The sequence below is a fragment of the Orycteropus afer genome, unplaced genomic scaffold (genome assembly GCF_000298275.1).
Source record: "Orycteropus afer afer isolate SDZICR_OR568_19922 unplaced genomic scaffold, OryAfe1.0 scaffold00084, whole genome shotgun sequence".
NCBI lineage: Eukaryota > Metazoa > Chordata > Mammalia > Tubulidentata > Orycteropodidae > Orycteropus > Orycteropus afer.
This window is the reverse complement of record NW_006921671.1, coordinates 3,617,824-3,638,328: the sequence shown is the minus strand read 5'-3', so window position 1 is coordinate 3,638,328 and position 20,505 is coordinate 3,617,824. Positions and strand designations below refer to the sequence as shown.

The 20,505-nt window shown below is 38.3% G+C and overlaps 1 protein-coding gene across 1 annotated transcript in view; it reads left to right on the top strand.

The window, feature by feature from the left end:
- The window catches only part of LOC103197837 (cytohesin 1 interacting protein), a 43,871-nt gene that overhangs the window by 15,534 nt on the left and 7,832 nt on the right, over positions 1–20,505 (top strand). Inside the window, exons 2-6 of the mRNA XM_007941815.2 lie at positions 686–735; positions 970–1,024; positions 6,930–7,032; positions 7,247–7,340; positions 10,734–10,803. Of these exons, the coding sequence (XP_007940006.1) occupies positions 686–735; positions 970–1,024; positions 6,930–7,032; positions 7,247–7,340; positions 10,734–10,803 (372 nt within the window). The remainder of the gene's footprint in view (positions 1–685; positions 736–969; positions 1,025–6,929; positions 7,033–7,246; positions 7,341–10,733; positions 10,804–20,505) is intronic.

Sequence of the window (20,505 nt, the reverse complement as noted above, 5' to 3'; positions counted from 1 at the left end):
CAACAAATGGCTAATCATGGTAAACATTTCTTCATATAAGGCTGTAAAATCTTTTTGGAAGCAGACTGCCACATCTTTCTCCCAAGGGAGGGGCTGTTGGATTCCAACCACTGACCTTTTGATTAGCAGCCAATCGCTTTAACCACTAAGCTACCATGGTTCCTAAGGTATTAGAAGCTGTTTTAAATACACACAGTTCAGGTATGAGTTATTTTTGGGAGATTTTGGTTTTACCTCATTACATTAACTCTTTGCTGCAGTATATTATTGGAGCCTCTTTTAAGAGGAATTCCAAGCACTTCCGGGAAGTCCCTTTCCCAGCCATCATTTGCTGTTTTTGTTAGTTGTCCTTGAGTCCATTCTGACTCATTTGTGTAGAATAGAACCAGTTCACAGGGTTTGCAAGGCTGTTAGTTTTCCAAAGCAGATTGCCTGGCGTGGGTTCAGAGGTGCTTCTGAGGGGTTTAGAGCTGTCATCATTTAGCCTCCTAGTAGCTTAACTATTTGCACCACTCCCGGACTCCTTTGATATTACTAGAGAATAGAAATTGCTTCATTGACACAGCAATTTCCCAGAAATTGAGATAAAGAAGTAGATAAAGAACAAAGTCTTTTGTGATTTAGAACATTTTACAGTTGTGTCTTAAGAACCTTTAGATAACTCTGTGCTTTTTTTATTTTTCAGCTCTCTTTGACCAGATCAAGTTCTTTAGGTGACTTTTCCTGGCCTCAAAGGTAAAGAGATTTACTCATGTTTTTGATTTCTCACCAAATGTTTAGGCATACCGTTCTCCAGAATGTTGGTAGCAGGCACATACACATGCACACGTGTGCACGCGCGTGCACACACAGATTCATGCATACAATTTAGATAAATGTCAGCTATTCTTAGTTATGACACTTATTTTTAATGATAAATATGTGCCAAATATGATGCTTTGATCTTCATATGTAGTTTTTTTATTACAGAAAACTGGTTATTGTGGAAAAGCAGGATAATGGAACATTTGGATTTGAAATTCAGGTGGGCAATTTTCAAATTTTTCAGACTTTTTAAGATGAAATTTGGTCTATCTACATTCTATGTAATATATTTATATATTGAAACATATTTTTGTATGAATTTGTATATATTTGAATTTGATGTTTTGCATAATCATATTTTAAATCTAGCTTTGGTCAAGAAATATTTGAAAAATTATGTACTGTGTATATAACCAAAATAAACAAACAAACAAACTCATTACTGTTGAGTCTGTCCCTACTCAGAGTGACCCTATAGGGCAGAGTAGAACTGTCCCTTAGAGTTTTCAAGGCTGTTCATCTTTGTGGTGGCAGATTGCCACATCTTTCTCCTGCAGAGGGGCTGGTGGGTTTGAACTGACATTTTGGTTAGCAACCAAACGTTTTAACTACTGCACCATCAGGACTCTTATGTATATAGAATGCATGTATTCCTGTATAGTTTCTGTTAGTTTGAATGTACTAAAGAGTTCATATTGGACGTAATGAAATTGCAGGTTGACTCCTGCTGCAGGAAATTTAACAGTTTTTATAGGTTTCATTTTAATTGCCCAAGAATTTTATTTCTTATTTTCTGTCTGCTTTTTCATGGCTATATTTGTAAAGATAGTGAGTTAGGTCAAATGAAGTCTCTAAGTGCAGCTGCAGTGGCTTATCTATTACGGATTCTTTTCCACAGCACTTTTGCGTTCCTTTTAGATGTGTTTTGCATAATCATATTCTTACACTACGTATCAGATTTTAGATTTTAGCTTTGGTATTGCTTTCAGAAAACCTTGGATGACTAAATCTAAATCCCACAATTGGAAAGTTAATGTGTATTTTAAGATTAAGAACAGGAAGCTGCTAAGCAAAACCTGTGGTATGAACAAAGAAACAAAATGATTCTCTAGTTGCAATGAACAAGGAGAATGCTCTGGGACAAATGAAGGTGACTTCTACTTTTTGAACTCTTCTATTTAAAATTTGGTGAAATCTAAAATTCTTCTGTATAGTTTTAGATGCACTGAACGCTCTCTTATTTTGTTCACAAGAAACACTCCCTGTTTTGTTATAGAGACACTGCTTTATGTGTCAGCTTCTTTTCAAGTGAGAATTATCCCCAGGGATGTGCACCAATTGCTACTGAAAACAGGATAAACACAATTTCTCATTCTGCTATGATACACACACACACACTTACACACATGTGCACGCACATACACACACTGTCACTGCTTCATTATGTATCCCTTCCATACCATGAGCATTTATTCTACATAGAAAAGTCAGAATATCATTGGTAGACAATGGGCTATAGGGCCACAACATGAAGTCCTTAGCTCATGTTGATGTACTACTCAACATGCTTGTGGTAGGTCCCACCATGGAATTGCCAGTCTCATCATGGGGAATAACTACCACCAGCTGCCCAGCCACTAAATCAGGCCAGCCAAGTTGACATACAAACTTAACCACCACAGGTGGTATGGTCCATGTGCTACATTAACTAAAAATACAATGGGCTCTCCTCTTTGAATCCACTCTTGTAAAAATTCTTATTAGCAGGAAGAATTTAGCCTTAATGTCCAGTGTCAGAGTATAAAACCCACTGCCATCAAGTTGATTCTGACTCATAGTGACCCTATAGGACAGAGTAGCACTGCTCCATAGAGTTTCCAAGGGTGTAAATCTTTATGGAAGCAGACTTCATCTTTCTCCCATGGAGCAGTTGGTGGGTTTGAACTGTCAACTGTTTCATTATAGTGAAACATTATAGTGATATAGTACATCAACGTGAGCTAAGGACTTCATCTGTGAACTGCAAGAGGTATGTGTCTCCTGCACATTGCCTTTTGGTCTATGCTTCCCATGACTAGATCTACACCATCATCTCCTTTGTAGTGATAAGATTTGCAGCAGTGCAAAAATGAGAAATGTTTCTGGGAACTCTGAATTCAGTCCGAATTCCTGTACGGTATTGTCCACCCATTGTGGGCATGTGTTTGAGTCCTGGCCTCCCAAGTGGAAGACACTAGGTCAAGTCTCCTGTCTGGTTTTCCATGGGCACCAGTTTTTAGACTGCTAGTGAGAATCATACAGCTTGATATGAATACAGGTTTTAGACTCAGGCACACAGAGGTTCAAATTCTCTCTGTACCTGTTTTATAGAGTTGTTGTTGTTATGTGCTGTTGAGTCGGACCCGATTCATAGTGACCCCTCCTTGGGTTTCTGAGGCAGTACCACTACGGAAGTAGATTGCCCCATCTTCCTTCCGAGGAGTGGCTGGTGGGTTTGAACCTCCAGCCTTTTGGTTAGCAGTCAAGTGCCTTAGGCACTATGCTAGAGTTCTTAGGAGTTTAAAATGAAATAACATATAAAGTACTTCATGGCTTGGTGCCAGTAATGAGTGACAAATATTAGAATGAAATGTATTGGGCATGAAAAGAGGCAATGACCCTATAATGGATTGAACTGTGTCCTCCCAAAATATATGTTGTAAATCTTAACCCCTATATCTGGGATTATAATCCTGTTTGGGAATGGGTTGTTTTTGTTATGTTAATGAGGTGTGGTATTAGTGTAGGATATGTTTTAAGTCAATCTCTTCTGGAAGAGCAGATCAGTGAAACAAGCAAGCACAAACAGGGGAAGATAGATACATGTTATGTGATTGCCAAGGCACCTAGGCATAGGTGCTGAGAAGACACAAGGACCTTTCCACAGAGCAGACACACAGAGAGAGACTTCTAGAGCTGGTGCCCTGAATTTGCACTTCTCATTTCCAAATTCAGAAAATAAATTTCTATTTGTTAAGCTGCCCACTTGAGGCACTTCTGTTACAGAGACATTAGATAACTAAGACAGTCCCTTTCTGTCTCCAAGAAGTTCTGCTGATCATTCTGTTCTTGGCCCTTAAAACTGGGATCTGGAAGACTGGGTAAAAAGGAAATAAGCATCGGACTAATTTTTTCCTTCCATAACTTTTGGGCTTTTGCCTTTTCTTCTCTACCTCTAACCTCTACATTTTATACCCATTGTGAAAATGTATGCAGGCACTGGCTTCATAAGTCAACATGTTTTCCATCCACTGTACTCACTTTAGGACTGGTGGTGCTGTGATTAAAGCACTGGGGTGCTAATGAAACTGTTGACAGTTCAAACCCACCAACTGCTCCGTGGGAGAAAGATGAAGCCTGCTTCCATAAAGATTTACACCCTTGGAAACCCTATGGAGCAGTCCTACTCTGTCCTATAGGATCACTATGAGTCAGAATCAACTTGATGGCAGTGTGTTTTATACTCTGACACTGGAGATTGAAGCTAAATTCTTCCTGCTAATGAGAATTTTTACAACAGTGGATTCACAGAGAGCCCATTGTATTTTTAGTTAATGTAGCACATGGACCATACCACCTGTGGTGGTTAAGTTTGTGTGTCAACTTGGCTGGGCCTGGTTGAGTGGCTGGGCAGCTGGTGGTAGTTATTCCCCATGATGAGACTGGCAACTCCATGGTGGGACCTACCACAAGCAGCTGAGTAGCTGCTTCAGGGATGTGGTCTACTTCCCATATATAAGAAACAGCTTTGGGACTGGTCTCTAGCTTATGGCACACTTGAATCCTGCATGTAGCTATGTCATTGTTTAGCAGCCTGCCATGGTCTGCCAACCTTGGGACTTTTAGGGGACTTGAATTAATGGCCTGCTATGTGGTTTGGTAACATCAGGACTGTGCCTTTTTACTTGTCAACCTTGACCTTGTCAGCCTCAGCAGCCAGCAGCTGTCTGAGTGAGGAAAAGCCTCTAGCTTCAGTGGGCCGGAAGCAGGAGGAAGAGCTGAAGCCCAAGGCTGAGGGGCTTTCACCCAGCCCCTAGAGCCTGGCACTTTGAACTTGGACTTAAAGCCTCCACATTGTAAGAGAATAAACTCCTGTTGTTAAGCCCATCCCATTTGTGGTATATTCTTGTCCATCTCTGGAGAGGCCTGGGCTTTAGTGAAAAGATTATCTGGCAGGAGAACTGTTAAAGTGGTTTCTGACATAAATGCAAAGTGAAGGATATGATCTTTAAATATTCCTTTTACCTTTAAATACCTTATAGATTGAATAGAAGTGCCTTAGAGAGTAACAAACCCAAGTGTCTAGAAGTTGTTTGCATGTGACTGACCTGTGGTACCTCACAGATAACCAAGTAAGAAGGAATAAACATTAAAAGCAAACAAGTGAAACACTGCCTTTGAGTCAACTCTGACTCATAGGGATCCTACAGGACGGAGTAGAACTTCCCCATAGGGTTTCCAAGGCTGTAAATCCTCACAGAAGCAAACTGCTTCTTTCTCCTGTAGAGTGACTGGTGGTTTTGAACTACCAACCTTTTGGTTAGCAGCCCAAAGCTAGGACCACATCCCCACTGGAGCACCTTGGAATGAACATTAGACATTAATATTTCCTGTGGGAATAAGTAAGGAGCTCTGGTGGCATGGTGGATAAGGCATTTGGCTGCTAACCAGAAGATCAGTGGTTTAAACCCACCAGATGCTCCATAGAAGGAAGATGGTGGAGACCTACTGCTGTAAAGATTTACAGCCTCGGAAACCCAACAGGGGTTCCTATGAGTTGAAACCAACTCAATGGCAGTGGGTTGTTTTTTTTTGTTTTGTTTTGTTTTGGTTTGGTTTTATAAGAAGAAGTGGTGTGATGTGACTTAGTTTTAGGAATCAGATGTTTAAAAAATCTAACTCAGAGCACTGATTTTGGTGCTAAGTAGAACTAGACCTCATAACACACATATGAAAAAAGAAAACCATGTTTGTTATAGGTCATTGGGACATTATGTCCTCAGTGTTCTTGCTACAATTTAAACAAACAAACAAACCAAATACTTTTGCCAAATTGAACCAGGAAGCAAAGCATAACTTTTTCTAATTTACTTGGGAAACTAATAAACTGGTGAGTATTCAGGGCAGGCATACAGGAGAATGCTCAGAAATGAAGATAACGGAGTCAATTATAGTGCTTTTGAATAAATGCAGGGCAGATTGTTACTACTTGCGAAACATTTTAAATTTTGTTTGTTGGCATCTCTCTCTGGCTGGGTGTGTATTGTTGTGTACTTGCCTGTAATGATTACTTTAGCTTGGGAGAATTATGTAGGGATTTTTCTCTTTGCTCTTGGACAGTGTTGTTTTATCCCATTAGGGAATGAGAAACTTAATTTCTCTTAGTAAATATGCAATGATGACAGCACCAGGTGGTCTCTTAGTCTTGTGAAGCTAAAATATTGAGCCACCCTTAACCCATTTTCTTTCTCAAGTCAGATATTTGTTATGAATGGAGTTGACTGTGGATTGCTTGGTAGAATTGTGAAATTTTTACCTATGATTCAGCTTATAGTCAGGAAAACCTTCCCCAATTGTTTTTTTGCACTTAGAGCAGTGGGGGAGCTCTGGTGGTGAGGTGTCTAAGATATTTGACTGCTAACAAGAAGGCTAGTGGTTCAGATCCACTGCCACTCCTCAGAAGGAAAGTTGGCCAATCTACTTTTGTAGTGATACCACCTTGGAAACCCAAGGAGGGGCTGCTATGAGTCATATCTAACTCAACAGCAGTGAGTTTGGTTTTTGTTTTTAGAGTACTTGAGTGGTGCAAATGGTTAATGCACTAAGCTGCTAACTGAAGGGTTGGGAACTTGAGTGCACCCAGAGGTGTCTCAAAAGAAGAGTCTGGTGATCTACTTCCAAAATATCAGCCATTGAAAACGCTATGGAGCAGAGTTCCAATCTGACACATATGGTGTTGCCATGAGTTCTTTCTTTTTTACCACACAGCTTAAGGTTAATAGACACAATTTTATTTTTGGTAAGTAGATATTGAGGGTTTTGTTTTGTTTTTGCATAGTGTCTGTGTATCGCTTTCATTCTTACAGACTTACAGACTCCAGAACCAGAACACCTGCTCCTGGGAGATGTGTACTATGATCTGCAAAATACAGGAGGACAGCCCAGCTCACTGCTCTGGCTTGCAAACTGGTAACTTACAACTTTGCTCATGTTTCAAATCATTTAAATAGCAAGCAAAGAAAACTTTTTGATAGTGAAGATCAGGATGTGACTATTGATTTGAATTTCCTTAGCTCCGTCATATTGTGAAGGTTTAGTGCTTGTTTGTTTTGATTCATTTGCAGTACAGATGAGGAGGGATTACTTGACTGCTGTAACATTCATTTTCCTTGGCATCTCTCAGGTGATGTCCTTGCAAATATCAATGGAGTGAGCACAGAAGGCTTCACCCACAAACAAGTGGTTGACCTGATCAGATCATCCGGAAACATGCTAACGTAACTATCTTTCTGGTTCCCGTGGGGCTTCAGAAATGTTATGGTCTCTCATAATACCTGTTGAGTGAATGGCTTTTTGTTCGGGGATGACAGGAAGGGAGGCCTTGTACCATAGCTTTGCGATTAGATACAGATGTTTTCATCCATTTCTTTTGTTTCTCAATGTTTTCTCAGACATGAAAACATTGTCAGCATCTGAAGTTGGAGGACATCAATAGTCCAAGTGTCTGTGTGGGCGGGATAGCATTTGAAAAAGTGTTTTCTAAATGTCACATTCAGTTATGCTGGCACATACTCACTTTGGGCTGAGAGGGTAGCTGGTTCAATTTGCCTGGTAGATATAATCTTACAGTTAGAACAAACAAAGGTCAAAAGGTTGAGTTTTTTCCTCTTATGCCACACTTTTTTTTTTTTTTTAAATCCTTAGAAGGAAGGGGAGAACAAAGTCTGCTTACCCCCTACCCCAATACATTCACACCTGCTAGCATTCCAAATTTATGAACGGGACATTGGTCTCTCCGATAGGGATTTGACTGATTTACTAACTATAATAATATCCATGCATCTGATAAAACCTTATAAAGTAATTGAAAGATGGAATGCATTCATTCATTCATTAGAATATTATTGAGCAAATACTGTTTCCAGCTCGGTGATAGGCTCAGGGGAAAGAAACACAGAATCTTCTAGTGTTTTAATACTTGTGAAAGGTGATACATAATAAAAGTACCTGCAAATAAGTAATCTTGATATTTGTTTTACTGATAACTTCTGTGAAGAAAATAAAATGGAAAATGGGATAGAAAAGTGAGTAAATGGGCTGCTACTTTAGCTTAGGTATTCAAGGAGTTTCTCTCTGAGGAGATGACGTTTGAGCTGAACCCTAAATTAAGAGAAGGGAGGGTGATATGAACACCTGGTAAGAGCATTGCAGGTAGAGAGGTTGCTTGAATTCTCAAAATGAGCTTGGCCCCTCTAAGGGACAGAGAGAAAGTCAGTGTAATTGGAGGTTGACAAATAAAGGAGGGATATGATAAAAAGTGAATGTAGGGAGGTGATTGGGGGCAGACCATGGACCTCATCAGTCAGGCCAAGAATTTAGGTTTTATTTTGATTGGAAAAAAAAAAACATCCAAAGGATTCCTACTCATGGCAACCCCACATTGGAACTGTCTTATAGGGTTTTCAGTGGCTGATTTTTAAGAAATAGATAGGCAGGCCTTTCTTCTGAAGTACCTCAGGGTAGACTCAAAACTCCAACCTTTTGCTGAGCAGCTGGAATGTTAACCATTTGCACCACCTAGGGTTTCTTATTCTGATTGAGTGGGACGTGCATCTATTTATTTACATTTATAGATGAAGTGACTCAGGCTTAATTGAGGGATTAGTTAAGGTCGCTAACTAGTAAGAGATAGAGCTGGGACTTGAGCCACCTGCTACCCCACAGCTGCTCTTTGCAAGCTGTTAACAGAAAATCCTCCTGATGTTCTTCAGTGATCTCATGTCTAGAACTTCAAAGGACATTTAGCATATGTGTGGGGGCAGTTTTGAAAGTTGAGTGGTGGTGGTGGTGGTAAAGGACTGAGTCCAGCTCTCTGTGCTCTTTGAGTTCAGGGTAAAAGAGGACACTATTGCTCCAGAGAAACCTGAATCCAGAGGGTAGGATCCATATAGAGTCCAAGGGAAGATACTGGTGGTTTGAATCAGAAAAGTATGCTCCAACTGGGTACAGTGGGCAACTGTCAGGTAGGTGATTAAGGGGACACAATTGTTGGCATGCAGAAGATCAGAAAAATGTGAGACAGTCTGTAACAAAGTACTGAAGAGAGCTCCCGATGTCTTGCAGTTTTGCCTATGGAAATCTATGCTTGGGCAGGTCAGATAGACATAGTCTGAATGAAACAGATTCACAGGGGTCTCCACTCTCTCCCAGAGAGTCAGGCCACCCTAAAAAGAAAGCAGATATCTTTTCAAGTTTGTCATCATCTCATTATCTTGGACAGAATGGTATTAGAAGTAAAGGAAAACTGGCATCTCCATTTAATGCTATTATTTCCTAAGTCTGGAAAAATTTCTTCTATCTTTATAGAGTTACAGGTTATTTATCAAAAGGATTTTGAGCCAGTGCTTTAAAAATGCTTACTTGTGTGATTCAAAAATGGTATTTGTTATCTTATTCAGACTGATGGCTTCATTGTTAAAATAAAGTCCTCTAACCTGAGTCCACAAAACAAATCGGATCTCTCAGGATACAATAACATTTTTATTTTTAGAAAACCATTTGGTGTAGGAAAAAAATAACACTGTTAAGTTGATAATTCTAGGATTAAAGTTGGTAAACCTAAAACGTTTTGAGATTAAAGAGCGGTAGGTTATTATAGTGGTCTTGATTCCAGTTGTTCTAGTTCTAAAATTAAAGCAATTTATAGAGATAAAGATCCTAAGGAAGAAAGGGAAAGTCCCTGAAAGGAGCAAACAGTTAAGTGCTTGACTGCTAGCTTAAATGCTGGCTGTTTGAACCCACCCAAGGCAGCTCAGAACATAATCTGCTTCTGAAAGCTCACAGCCTTATGAACACTATAGAGCAGTCTGCTATGTATACATGGAATCGCAATGAGTCAGAATCAACTCGATGGCAATTGACAACAATAAGGGAGAAAAGGATTGCTCTCTGTTTTAAGCAATGGGATGTTGATTCCACTGTTTTTAAGCCCCTAATGCCTACTATTGTCATTGCTATACTCCTTATGTTTATCACAGTGTTTAGAGTCTGGCACATAGTAGATGCTCAATAAATAGCCACCAGATGAATGACGTGATTCCACCAGTCTCCATAATAATAAATTCCAATACAGCATAACCATATTTGTTGCTTGGTGGCTTCCATAAAATTAGCTACAGTTTACAAATGAGTTAACCCTGATGGTGCAGTGGGTAAATGCTTGGCTGCTATTGAAAAGGTCAGTGGTTTGAATCCAACAGCTGCTCTCCTGGAGAAAGATGTGGCAGTCTGCTTCCATAAAGATTTATAGCCTTGGAAACCCTGTGGAGGCAGTTCTGCTCTGTCCCATAGGATCACTATTAGTTTAAATCAATTTGATGGTAGTGGCTTTGGTTTTTTGTTTTTTATTTCAGCTATCATTTCAAGGGGAAGTTTTTCTTCTTTTTTTCCCCCATTTTCTTTCTTTGAATGTCAGAACCTTTGGCCTAGGTCCAGACACTTGAAGTGGGATGAAAAAAATAAATATACTTTAAAACATTATTTTAATTTTTAAAATTTTATTTGGGTTTCTTTTTAGTATACTCTACACTCAAAGTGTCCTATTCCATAAGAATGGTACTTGTTTAATAGAATGACTCTTGCTATTCCTACTACCTTTTTTTTTTTAATAGGATAGAGACTCTTAATGGGACAATGATTCTCAGAAGAGCAGAGCTTGAAGCAAAGCTGCAGGTTTTAAAGGTAATTTAATTTAATACAGTTATCTGCGTTTTTTATCCTTGAATGTGTGAGTGGTGGAATGAAGATCTATTTGAAGAATTGAGAAATGCCTTGAAGATAAACATCATGATGAGTCAAAACTCAAGAGCCACACGATTACCTCTGTAGAAATATAAAATTCTGCAAACCAGTGCAAATCCCATTCTTCCTTCCTCCTTAGAAACCTCTGTGAGCCTCAGAAAGCCAATAGGAAGGCACATGACTTGAGAGCTTTCCACTAATGCAACTGTGATGCTTGACTCCCCCCTGCCAGGAGCTACTCTGTTCATTTTCCCAAGTTCTATAGGTGTGTGGTGGAGTGCGTAGAATTTATGCTTTCCCAGTGTCTTCCTTTTGTGTTCTTCCATTCTGCTTCATTCTTACCACAAAGCTCATCTCTCTCTATTCCTGTAGCTGTCCCTGATTCTGCATTCCTTACCAAACACACCATCCACTTTGAGAGGGAATGAAATGAAAAGTTTCAGGAGATCTTGCACAATGCAGATGTTTAGTGAAAATTCCCCAGGCTGGCTCTTTGAGGGTCTTAAAAATCTCAGTTTGCTGGACTGGTGTCTCTCTTCCAAATCGTGAACTCCACACCCTCATTTACGTGAATCATAGTCCTAGTCCTGCAGACTCCTCTCCTGAGGAGATCTCCTCCCCTGGGGAGATCCTTTTATCTGTCCTGTAGAGTTGCTATGAGTTGGATCTATGGCAACTAATTTTATAATAAATATGATCTTTAAAATTTTATTTGTTACTACTATTAATTTTTACATTGATTTTCTTAATTTAGAAGTCTTATTGAGCTTCCTTTATTTTAATAATTTGTAGAATTTCTATGATTTTATATATGGACATCATATCATCTGCAGATAATGAGAGTTTTAGTTCCTTTTATCTCCAATTATTCACTTAATTCATTTTTCTTTTCTTATAGCATTGGCTAAGATGTTCAATACTGTATTGTAAATAAGTATGGATCCTTGTCTTATTCTTGACATTAAAAGAAATGTTTCTAACATTCAAAAAAAAAAAAAAACAAATGCACTGCTATCAAGTCAGATCCAACTCACAGTGACCCCTCCTTGGGTTTCTGAGGCGGTATCATTATGAAAATAGATTGCCCCATCTTCCTTCCAAGGAGTGGCTAGTGGGTTTGAACTGCCAGCCTTCTGGTTAGCAGTCAAGTGCCTTAGGTACTGTGTTACCAGAGCTCCTAAATAGTTTCATATTATATTTATTTATTTTTAGCTGTCAAATATTAATTTTATCAAAGGGAGATACTAAGTCTTGGAGGACATCTAAAAATACATTAAACTGCATTTTCAGTCTTTTGTAGAAAAAGGAAAGGAATGCAGAAAATACACTGACGATGTTATTTTAAGCATAAGTGAAAAAATAGACCCGTATTTCTTGGAATAAAGTATTCTCTCACACAAACATATCATGCTTCTAAGAAATTTCTGCTATTTGAATATTTCTCTTGAAGTTTTAATGCATATATTTCATTATCATTTTTTCTAACAATATATAAATATTTCAAATTTTCAATCCCTTTTTCTGGACATCACCAGGACGTTAACATGTTGTACATGTCAATTTAACATCTTATTTTCCTTATCATTTTCTATTGTAGACAGTTGTACCAACTTTTAAAGTTATAAAATGTTGGATTTTATTCTAAAAAGCTGGTAATGTACACTTATACCAACTGGTTGAATTGATGCACTTGCTGTTTCTTGCACTCCATTCCTTACCTCTTGGTTTGTTTTTCTTCCTGCTAAAGTATATCCTTCAGTGAGGATGAGTAGGTCTTTCTTTGTCTAAAAAATCTGTATTTCATTCTTATTCTTGAAGGAAAGTTTTGCTATGTAATCGAATTATTCTAAGTTGACCTTTTGTTCTCGTGGCACTTTGAATACATTATTTCTTTGATATTTTTTGAGACAACTCCTAATTGTTTATCTTTTGCAGGCATTTTCTATAAATTATTCTAAAAGTTTTCAGATTCTTCTTTTTCATGTTGAAGTTCTTAATTCATTTGGAATTAATTTTTGTATATATTGTGAGGTAGGCTTCTAATTTCATTTTTTCCTATATGGTATCAGTTGACCTAGGCTCATTTTTATAAAAAGTATCATATTTTTATTAAATATGGTATTTTATTACCTTATATGTGGGGACTTGATTACTAGCTCCCTGTTCTGATCCAAATTGATTTTTAATCAATGTGTTTATCCCACATTCAGTTATTTCTAATAAATCTTGATATCTGGTTGGGCAAGCCTTCTAGGATATTCCTGATCCTTTTATCTTCTATATAAATTTTAGAATCTAATTGTTAAATTCTATAATGACATTTTGTTTTGACTGATATAACATTTTGCATATGTAGATCAATTTGAGGAGACACGATAGACTTATGTTAATGAGTTTACTGATAGATTATCCCATCATTTTAAATTAAGTCTTCTTTAATGTCTTCCAGTAAAGTTTTATAATTTTGTATATAGTTCCTGTAAATCTTTCATTAGATGTATTCCTGTGTACCCTATAATTTTTATTCCTTTTATAATTTCCTTATAAATATTGCATCTTTTGATTGATGTTAACATATATCGCTGTGGTTGGGTGTGTTGAATTGATTCCAACTCATAGCAACCCCATGTGACAGGGTAGAACTGACTTGTAGGCTTTTCTTGGTTATCATCTTTATGGGAGCAGGTTGCCATGTCTTTCTCCTGTGAAGGTCCTGGGTTTAAGCGTTGTACCACCAGACTCCTTCATGAAGTTAACATATATATGTGCAAAATAAATTTTTCTATGTCATTTTATTCAAACACTTTGCTAAACTTCTCATAATGTCTAAGAAATTGTAGGTTCTTTTGAGTGTTCTATGAAAGTAGTAACTATCAGTGAGTAACAGTTTTATTCATTATTTCAATCCTTGTTCTTGCTTTACTACACTGCCTGGAACCTCCAATTCAATGATGAATAGAATCCATAATAGCAGGCATCCTTGTTTTGGTCTTTATTTTTTAAAGAATTATTCCAATTCTTCCTCATCAGGAATGAGTTATCATTATTAACATACTTCTCAGGTTAAGGAGACTCTCTTCTTTACCAAGTTTGTTGGTAGTTTTTATAGCACTTGTTTATTAATTTTTTGGGGGGTGGGGCTTTAAAAAAGAGAAATTTATTTTTTCATGGTTTAGGAGGCTAGAAGTCTGAATTCAGGGTCCTGGCTCTAGGGGAAGGCTCTCTCTTTGTTGGTTCTGGGGTAAAAAGATCCTTGTCTCTTTCGGCTTCTGTAACTCTGGTGTTCCTCTGTTTCTTGGCAATCTTCACATGGCATCTATCTTTCCCCTAGAATAAACTTCAAGAGTTTGTGCTTGTTTCTGTGTCTAATCTGCTTTTTGTTTTTGTTTTGTTTTTAACTTTTATTGTGATTTGGGTGAAAGTTTACAGAGCAAATTGGTTTTCTATTCAATAATTCATACACGTTTTGTTTCGTAACATTGATTGTTATTCCCACAATGTAACAGCACTCTTCCTACTTCTTCCCTGTGTTTCCCATTTCCGTTCATTCTTCTTTCCTATCTCTTCCTGCCTGCTGTGATTTATCCTTGGGCAAATGCTGCCCTTTTGATCTCATATGTTGATTGTTCTAAGGAGTGTTATTGTTCACCATATAGTTCAGTAAGTTTGGATGAAAGTTGGCCACAAGGGTGAGTTCAGTTGTAGACTTATAGGTGACTAAAGGCCATAGTCTCAGGGGTTCCACAAGTCTCTATCATACTAGTAAGCCTGGTATTTTTGTAAGATTTTGAGTTTTGTTCCACATTTTTCTCCCATCCTATCCAGGACCTTCTGTTATGATCCTTTCCAGAGTGGTCAGTTGTGGTAGCCGGGCACAATCTAGGTCTTCTGGTCTCAGGGTCATGGACTCTGAGGCTCATATGATGTGTATTAAATTTTATCAAATATCTATTTTTCTGCATCTGTTAAGAAGATTTTTTTTGTGTGTGTGTGTTTAATGTCTGTAGAATGAATGACATTTAAAACATGTCTAACATAAAATCTCCCTTGCATGCCTAGGATAAACTTCAAGAGCAACAAAACCAAACTCATTGTCATTGAGTCAATTCCAACTCATGGCAACCCCCTATGTTACAGAAGTGATTGCTAGCCCTTTCTTCCATGGTGCTCCTAGATAGGTTCAAGCCCCCAATATCTAGGTTAGTAGTTGTTTTGTGAGCCGTTCAGTCAGTTCTCATTCATAGCGATTCTATATTTCAGAGTAGAACTGCCCCATAAGTTTCCCATTCTTTATGGGAACAGATAGCCAGATCTTTTCTCCAGTGGAGCCACTCATAGGCTCAAATATCTGACCTTTTATTTAACATCTGAGTACTTAATCATTGTGCCACAAGGGCACCTTATAAGTTAGCAGTTGAGTGCAAACCATTTCTGTCACCCAGGGACCTTTTAGGATCAATCCAACCTGGTCAAAATTGATAATTATTTTTTAAAATACTTTTTGACTTCTAATATTTTCTTTAGGATATTTGGAGGTAGCTTCATGAGTTAGATTGGCCTGTTATCTTCCTTTCTCAGGCTATCTTTCTGTAATTTTGGTATCACATTTACTCTCCTCTAAGTGTGAGCTGGAGGATATCTTCCCCTTTTTGTTCTCTGGTAGGACTCTGTAACACAATTTAAATTTTTGGGGCTTGGTGGTTCTTTTTATGGGGGAAGTATTTTACAGTACTCTTTCAATTTCTCTATTAGTTATAAGATTGTCAAGTTTTTTTTTTAGGCAGTTTTGGTGAATTATGCTTTTGTTAATAAAATTTTGAAATTTGTTGACATAAAGTTGACAAAAATTCTGATATCTTTTTATTATAACTCTGATTTCATCTTCATTTTTATTTGTACTATTTTTTTAATGCCTTCTTCTCTCTCCTCTTTTTTTCCCCCACTTATTAAATATCTGTAACAAATTTGTATTTTTTGAAACCAGTATTTGGAATTGTGGTGATTTTTTTAAATGTTTTTCTTTAAATGCTTTTAAGATGTTTTGTCTTCACTGATCTATAGTTTCACTACAGTGTGATTAGATCTGGATGTATTTTTACATTTATACTTTGCAACTTTGCAGTGCTCTTTCAATCTAAAGAATTGTAACTTTGGTTTTGGGATATTATCAGCTTTGACGTCTTTGAATATAGCTTCTTCACTACTCCTTGTATTATCTCTTAGAATTCCTTTTAGACATATTTTAGAGTCTGTCGATCTATCTTCTATGATTCCTAACTGCTCTTTCATATTTTGCATCATTTTACGTTTTTGTATTGTATTCTTTATGAATTCTCTAGTATTAGCTTTAGTAATGTTGTTTTCACCTGTGTTCTGGGTTGAATGTGTTTGTTTTCCCTATTGAAAAACCAAATTTCTTGCCTTTGATTCCAACTCATGGTGGCATCATATGTTACAGAGTAGAACTGCTCCGTAGGGCTTTCTTGGCTGTAATTTTATGGAAGCAGATTGCCAGCCTTTTCTTTCATGGTGCTGCTGGGTGGGTATGAACTGCCAGCTTTTAGGTTAGTAATCAAGTACAAATTGTTTGCACCAACCCGGGACCTTTGTTCTTTCTACAGAGATTTAAAAATCAATATACATAGTTTTTATTTTCTAGTAGTTCCTTTTCATGTCTACCTGTTCTTTAATTTCTGTCTTTGTTTCAAATTTCTTGTTCTTATGGACACAGATAAATCATTTATGTTATGTGCCATCAAGTCAGACTCACTCATATTGACCCCCTCCTTGGGTTTCCAAGGCAGGAGTTCGGTTTGTCTACTTACCTTGAGTGGTAGTTCTTTCTTAAGCACAATGTGATAGACAGTTGGACAGCTGTCTCCACTCAGGTCTTCCAGATTCCCAATCCAGTGAGGCCTGGCAACTTGGATGTCTGTCCTGGAGTCAAAATGCTGCTTGGCTCAGGTCCTGAAGCTGTGTTTATATATTACTGCCTTTTTAGGACAATCTTTACATGAGCGCTAGTAATCACAGCAGCTTTCCTCAGTTTCCTTTTACTGGTGGGTGAGCTTCAGCCATGCCTCTTTTTCAAGCAGTAGCTTGGCTATGTCCTCTATTCAGATAGGTGGATTTAAACCACATATTTCCATAAGATCCAAATTTATGGGTGCCTCTCTCTTTTTCTCCAAATCTAGCATGCCTTCAGGTTCAGTCCTGTGCCTTTTTTTCATTTCCTTCCCATTTCTAATCTCTCAATTATGATATATCTGGTTCATCTCTCTCTCTCTCTTTTTAAAAAAAGAACATTTATTTTATTTTTGGTTAAAATATCATAGTAGTTAAGGTTGTATGTCAACATGGCTGAGCCATGATTTTGAGTGGCAGCTAGATGTAGTTATTCTCCATGATGAGATTGGATAGGGTGTAATCATCTCCATAGTGGATTCTACTGCGAGTAGCTAATTAGTTGAAAGGGAGTTGCTTTCAGTTGGCCTGCTTCCATTATATAGGGAGAAGCTTTGGGAAACATCTCTAGCTTTTTGCTCATTTGGGATCCTGTATTTGGCCCAGTCATCATCTCCAGCTCCAGGACTTAAACTGGTGCCCTGCTGTGTTGCCTGCCAATCTTGGGATTGTTGCCTTTGCAGGCTGTGAGCCAACAATTTCCATTTGCCTGCCAATCTTGGATTCATCAGCCTCAGCAGCCAGCAGCTGTGTGAGTCAGGAGCTGCCTCCAGCTTGCTCTGGTGGGCCTGGAAGGCAGAGCTGAAGCTCAGGGTCAAGTGGCCTCCACCCAGCCCCTAGAGCCCGTACTTCAAACTCAGACTTCTAACCAAGTCTTCCCCTAGAGCCAGCATTCTGAACTCAGACTTCTAGCCTCCCAGACTGTAACAGAATACATTTCCGTTTGTTAAAGCCATCCACTTGTGGTGTTTCTGTTGTAGCAGCACTAGAGAACTAAGACAAATACACAGAGCAAAACATGCACCCATTCAACAATTTCCACGTGTACAGTTCAGTATAGTACACTCTTCATTTTGTGTCAACATTCTTGATATTTTTATTCAACTTGTTTTGCCACCTTTAAATTAGACTCAATACTCTGCTGGTCTCAACTATACTGTAGATTTACTGTTCTCTTTTCAGAGAGCACAATACTCAAGGCATATACTTCTTACTAATAATTGTGCTGAACTGTTGTTTAGTCTAAAGATGATTTCAGGGAACAGGTTTGGTTAAAGTTTTAAAGAATATTCCAGGGCAATAGTTTCATGAATTCCTCTAGTCTCAGTGGGTCCACTAAGTCTGGAGTCTTTAAGAATTTGAAGTTCTTATCCCTTTTAATCAGAAGATGGGGCAATCTACTTCTGTAGTGATACTGCCTCGGAAACCCAAGGAGGGGTCGCTATGAGTCGGGTCCAACTCGACGGCACATAACAACAACAACAACATCCCTTTCGATCAGGATCCATCTATTATGTGATCAAAATGTTCAGTCATGCTAGCCAGGCACTATCCAGTTCTTCTAGTTTCATGACAGAGGAGGTAGTAGTTCACAGGTGCAGTTAGTCCTACAGTTCATCTCCTTCTCTGATTCCTAGGTTTCCTTCTTCTGTTGCTTTTAGGGAATAAAGACTAATTGTATCCTGGTTGGCCACTCACAACTGATAAAATTCACCAAATTAGGAAGTAGAAGAGAAACTCTAAAACAGTGGAATGCCAATAGATCCAGTTCATCAGTTCACTTCTTGAGCCAGAAATCTCTGGTTCTGACGTACAGTAAGGGTCAGTTTGGTTTCCCCTCCACACAATGACATTTACTTTGTATGTCCCATATTAGTGTGCAATCTGTACCTTAAAGACTTTTGTAGGCCAATAGCTCTTCTTTAGAAACAGTATTCCCTTCTGAGCCAGGAATTCCCCTTCACTTGACCTATTATGCAAATGTTTAACATGAAAACAGCCCATCAATGGAATAGCTAGAAGAGCTCATTTTTAATCCATCCCTGCTATTTACTGGGTTTGTAGCCTTTGGGAAGTACTTTGCTACTTTGAAGGTACCTAGAAAGTGCTATGGGAATATTTAGCTGTAGGTCTCATGCAGTTTTTTTTTTTTTTTAAATGGGAATGTAGATAGTTGAGTGTTGTTTCAGGGAACCATTATTTCATTCAACCAGTACCGAGCTGTTGTTATATACCAGGCCCAGTGAGGTGATGTGGCCCAGTGTGGTTAGGTACCACATATGCTTTAATTCCCTTCTAATGATGAGAGTTTAACTTTGACCAAAGTATGTAGTTGTGATGTAAATACAGGCAGAAATGAACTCTGAAGGAAATGGGGAAGTTTACAGTTATGGATTCCCAGCAACTGATTAAGAACTTTTAAGTCATGTTGACATATCTGATCTTTACACTGGTATTTCCTTGGTCTAAGTGACGACATACTTAGATGTAACTGGGCCAAATCTACAGATGAGAAGTTTTAAAACATTTATTTTCACTAAACTCCCCGCATCGCCTCAACTAGTTGGCAAGAGTTTATTCTGTATTTCCTGGTGGTAAGTGCAGAAATACAAGTTCCTCTTATTTCTATATATAATTTTGAAGGTCAATCTAGCCTTATGCTTCTCAGCTGGACACTAATTTTTCCAAGAGATAAACCTTTTTGAGAAAGAGGAATGGAATTGGTGTATATGGCAGCTCCTTTGCAGTCCTGTATTCCCTAGGTCCTTTATCTAGACCTTCACATGACCACAGGGTTACACAGTAACAAGAGCTGTGGCTAAGATAGCCCATCAGTCTCACAGCCATTATTATAATCTAGAAAGAACAAGAAATTAATTTAGTGAGGCATGTTATTGCTTTGACTTACTGTCTACATATTATGTTGCAAACCACAAGGACTGCTGCTAAATATTACTGTTGTCAAGGCTTGGAAATTTTTGCCCAGTGATTGCTCAGTTCATGAGGCATTATGTTCCCTTAAACATTTAATGACATTCTTGTACTTTCATTATTTTCTTTCTCTTAGAGCTTTCCCTCCCAAATGTCCTCATTTTTCCTTCTTTTGTAGGCCTCATCTATAACTTTCCAGATTACTTTATATGAAAGACTGTTTGTTTCCAAGTAGGCTATCTTTGCTTTGGGATAAATGTCAATAGAGAAATCTGAGCTATGTCCACCTGAAGGAGTTGCTCCAGTGACTTGGAATGACAAGGGAAGGGTAGGATGGAGGAAAAGGAGCAGGAAGGAGAATGAACCTTTGCATCTTGCCAGATGCCTGGTTTGCTTTTGATTTCCACTACATCAGCTCTCCTCTATGGGATGAGATGGGCCATGCAATTTTAACTGTTACCAGCAGCCACTTTATTTTCACTCTTGGCCAGTATTCTCATGTGCTGAGCAGCTTAGGAAATGAAGCAGGTAAGAAGTCATGGTGTTTAGCAGTGTTTTAAGTTTAGCCTTCCAAGGAAGCATTTCAGATCATGTCTGCTTCCCTTCTTTGTGTGAAAATACATGTTGTTGTTATATGCTGTTGAGTCGGATCTGACTCATAGTGACCCCTCCTTGGGTTGCCGAGGCAGTATCACTACAGAAGTAGATTGCCCCATCTTCCTTCTGAGGAGTGGCTGGTGGGTTTGA